General features: G+C 30.9%; 1 protein-coding gene across 1 annotated transcript; it reads left to right on the top strand.

The window, feature by feature from the left end:
• Window positions 1-1,497: 1,497 nt before the first annotated feature.
• MONOS_1871 (uncharacterized protein) lies at window positions 1,498-2,589 on the top strand (the record flags this gene model as incomplete). Its single annotated transcript, XM_067871750.1, has 2 exons — window positions 1,498-1,638; window positions 1,700-2,589. The coding sequence occupies 2 exons, from the start codon at window positions 1,498-1,500 to the stop codon at window positions 2,411-2,413; spliced, it is 855 nt and encodes a 284-aa protein (XP_067727648.1). The 3' UTR covers window positions 2,414-2,589.
• Window positions 2,590-4,032: the final 1,443 nt, after the last annotated feature.

Genomic DNA, 4,032 nt, shown 5'->3' with positions numbered 1-4,032 from the left:
TTGGCTAACGCCGAAGAAAAAAATAAGTGTTTGGTTCTATCTCATTGAAAAATTCGCTTCATTCTTTTCTTTATCTTTCTCCTCTCATTTTCCTCTCTTTTAAGCAACACTTCTGGTTAACATTTCTTGATCTCTTTTTGCCTCCTTCGACAAAAGAAGAATATTATTGAAAACAACCTGAATAGCATTTTTATTTATGGTAGCATGAAGATCATAAACGGCAAAGCATTCTGATATACAAGCTTTAGAAGGTTGTAATTCTCATGATGATATCGGATTATATCTTTGGTTTCATCCAGGTTAGTTCTAATTCCACTTTATTTATCAAACAATGAAAAATAAAAAAATAATATCATTTGTGAAATAGAAATGTTCAAATCCAAACAATATTGATGCGACAAAAGGTAGAAAAGCCATTTTTGCTTCATCTTGAGTATCCTCGTTTTCCTCTTTGCTTAATGCAGCTTTCAGAAGAGAAAGCCACATGTCGAAAGCAATAACAATTGGAATTTTGAATATAGTGAAACATCACAATCACAAAGATCAACAAGAAAGTTTATGTGACTTTTCTCTTCTTTTCTCTTTTTATTCTCTTCATCAGAATCTTCTAACCTTTCAAACAATTTTGAAAAAAGGCAAAGAAATTATTAAAAGAATTCTTTCATTTTGTATTCAACTGCATTATGACTGCAATCAGGTGAACTATTCAGAAACAATAGCCTCCTTTATTTCAGCAGAAATTTTTCTTTTGACAAAAAACCATAAATTGGTCTGATCAAAAGAAAAATTCAAGAAATTACACTTAATCATTTAACAACATAATGTCATTGAATCGTTGTGGCATCTGATACATATCTATATTTTCAAAATATTAATTGGTATTGTAACTTTCAAACTGTCATTTTGAAAGATTGTAATCGAAGTTCATATTTATCGATTTTTCTGTTGGCTGAAAAATTTTCCTTCGAAATTCGATAAAACATTTATGCATAAAAACGAAATGAAGATGCTATCAGATGATAAATGTGTTGGTATGATTAAAGAAATTCAAGTGACCGAACAGTTTTCGAGTATGAATTCTTGTTTTTTTTCCTATTTGAGAAGCTAAAAATATTGTTTTTGATGCATTCTGAAGAAATGGTAATGGAGTTGGAGCATTGTTCGGAAAATGAGCAAACGCAGAAAATCGAGAAGATGATAGGATTGGTGGAGGAAATGAATTCGTTCGAATTTTATTCAGTTTTCGCAAAAGATGCATGCAACAGAATCGATAAAATGATTGATGAAAAGAAATTTGGAGAGGAAAGCACTGTATTGCTGCTAAAGGGGGTAGGACGTTTGATGAATCTGAGAAACTTTTCTCGAAAAGGCTACAACGATTCTTTGCTGTGCGAAAGGATAAAGAGAATGATTTTGGAAGAAGAGAATAAAAAAGAAATGAAGAATGGGAAGTATCTGGCGGATCTTTGTGAATGTTTTCTTTTCACAAGATATCAAATGGGTGACCCGCCAAAAGAATTTCTGACAATTTGTGTGCCTTGCCTTTTGAAGGTCGCATTGAACAGAAAGGAGGATAAAGACATTCAAAAAGAAGTGGAGATGGCTTTGCTTGCTTTGAGTAGCATATACGACCATTATGTTTAAGAACTTTATGCTTCATTTTAAAAGTTTTTGAGTTTCTTTCTCCTTTTTATATTAGGAAATTGAAAGAGAACTGTATTTGAATGAAATCAAAGAAATCATCAAATATCATCAGGAGCATCGCAATCTGACACGACTTGCATATCAATCTGCTTGGGGGTTATTGGTTAATCAATCACGCATAAATAGAAGTTTGGATGACGTTGTTATAAACGAGCTGCACTTTGTTAGAGACGCAGCAAGAGAACTTGGAGAACTGACGAAATGTGTGAATCTGAAAAGAGAAGAAAAAACAGAAGAAATTCGACAAATGAATGAAGCGGAGACAATAATGATGAAGTGGATAAAAACTGTGGAGGCATTTTATCTGCATCTCAGGTCTTGGAAAGAGGAATATGCTGAACTGATCAGTTATCTTGCCAAGCTGGCAAGAGCAATGAGAGAAAGCGAGAGAGAGATATACAGATCGCTCACCAGCGCTTTTCAGCTCATTTCAACTTGGAAGATTTTCAGAATAGATGCAATGAGGAAGTGTGGAGTTGTTGATCTGTTTCTAGAGGAAATACAGCAAAACACATCGGATGATATGATTACATATGATTGCATGATGTTTTATCGTGTTTTTTCCAGAAGACTGAGAGAGAATGATGATGAAGGATACAGCGAAGTTGGTTGGGAGGAGACGAAGAGAGAGGTGTTACAAAAGATGGAAGAAATTGGATGTGAAGATATCATCACAAGTTTTCAGAAAATTTACGCTTCTATTTTATAAAGGAAAGTTTTTAATGAAAAATTTGGCTTATTTCCATCTTCATTTCTTTTTCTTCCACCAGATTGTTTTGTGGGTTATTTTCTAATTTGATTGGTTTCTAAATTCATTTCAAACTTTCTTTTAACAATAATTTCATCAATTCAGAACTCAATCAACAGAAAAATATAATTTTTGGATATTTTTATTTTATTCAAAAGTTGAAATATCAAGAATTTTCGAACAACATCAAAAAAGAAAGAAAGAAAGAAAGAAAGAAAGAAAGAAAGAAAGAAAGAAAGAAAGAAAAATGATGCAATTAAGGAATGGCAGCACAGAAAACATTCAAAAACAAAAAATAAAATGAAACACTAACACTTCACTATCTTTAACAAAAACAAAAAATTCAGCAGCAACGGGTCTAATTTGTTAAATTTTGAAAATAGTCTCAGAAAATAAACATAAAAAAGTATATACATCAATAAATGAACGTGTCTGTTTATTTTTTCATCATTTAAAAAATGTTACATAAATCAATGAAATTTAAGAAACAAAAATCAAATTTTTCACTGAAAATTGTTCATTTTTTAAAAATAAACAATAAATCTGAGTAATCAAAAAATTTGAAAACAAAGCTTCAACATGCTGACACATTAAAAATGACTTTTTCAACCCTTTTCTCTTATTTTATTGTTATTGTTAAAATGAAATAGCACAGAAAAATGAACCAAAAAATATTCTTATGGGTGTTTTGATAACACCCATTATTAAAATATCCTTGTATTTATCGTGATGGAAACAAGTGTTGCAATTAAGCTGAACGTAAATGTCGATGTCAACGAATTATTTAATACAGCATTTAAATTTATTTACGGAGGAACAAACTATCAAAAGCAGTCTGCTGATGGCGGAACTTGGATTTCATATTCTGACGGTGAACGAATTATTTCATGCTATTTCCATCCATCAAAGAAACACTCTGCCACTGCGCAAAGCAAACTTTTAGGTGCAGTTATCAGTAATCAACGCTCCATTGCAGAGGCAGGAGAATGGGCTTGCGCCTGCTGCAAAAAGAAGATGGGAGTTGGACACACATTCTACAATACATTGTAGAAGAATTCACAACAGAATTTAGTCATACCCTATATTTTTGTCTATTTTTTGGTTTTGTATTATATTTTCATTTATTTTGGCATTTGAGCAATTTTTGTGAAACATAATAAATAATAAGTTGTGCATTAAATAGAAAGGAAAATGAGGGTGAGAGGGGAGGAGGATGAAAATTAATAAAAAAATATTCTTTAAAAAATTATTAAGGATTCAAGGTTCTAAAAAAATTGAAAATCAAAAAAATAATTACGAATATGAACATTTGGCAAACAAAAAAAATGACAAAAGTTGTTTTTTCACACATAAAAGAAAATTTCACTTGCTCTATTGAATTTGATGCGATTCACTTAAAGCAAATAAAGTTTTTAATAAACTTTGAATCGTTCATTTGAATAATTGAAAGATATTGGCAAGCAAACATTTATTATTTTTCATATTTTCTTATTGATTGAATAATTTTCGCAAGAATTTCATAACTACTTTATCAAACAGTATCATAAGGTGTAACTCTTAGAACACATAAAGATGAAAAG

The sequence above is a fragment of the Monocercomonoides exilis genome (assembly GCF_001643675.1).
Source record: "Monocercomonoides exilis strain PA203 chromosome Unknown scaffold22-1379369, whole genome shotgun sequence".
Taxonomy (NCBI): Eukaryota; Preaxostyla; order Oxymonadida; family Polymastigidae; genus Monocercomonoides; species Monocercomonoides exilis.
The sequence above is the reverse complement of the archived record's forward strand: the minus strand, read 5'-3'. Positions and strand labels throughout refer to the sequence as shown.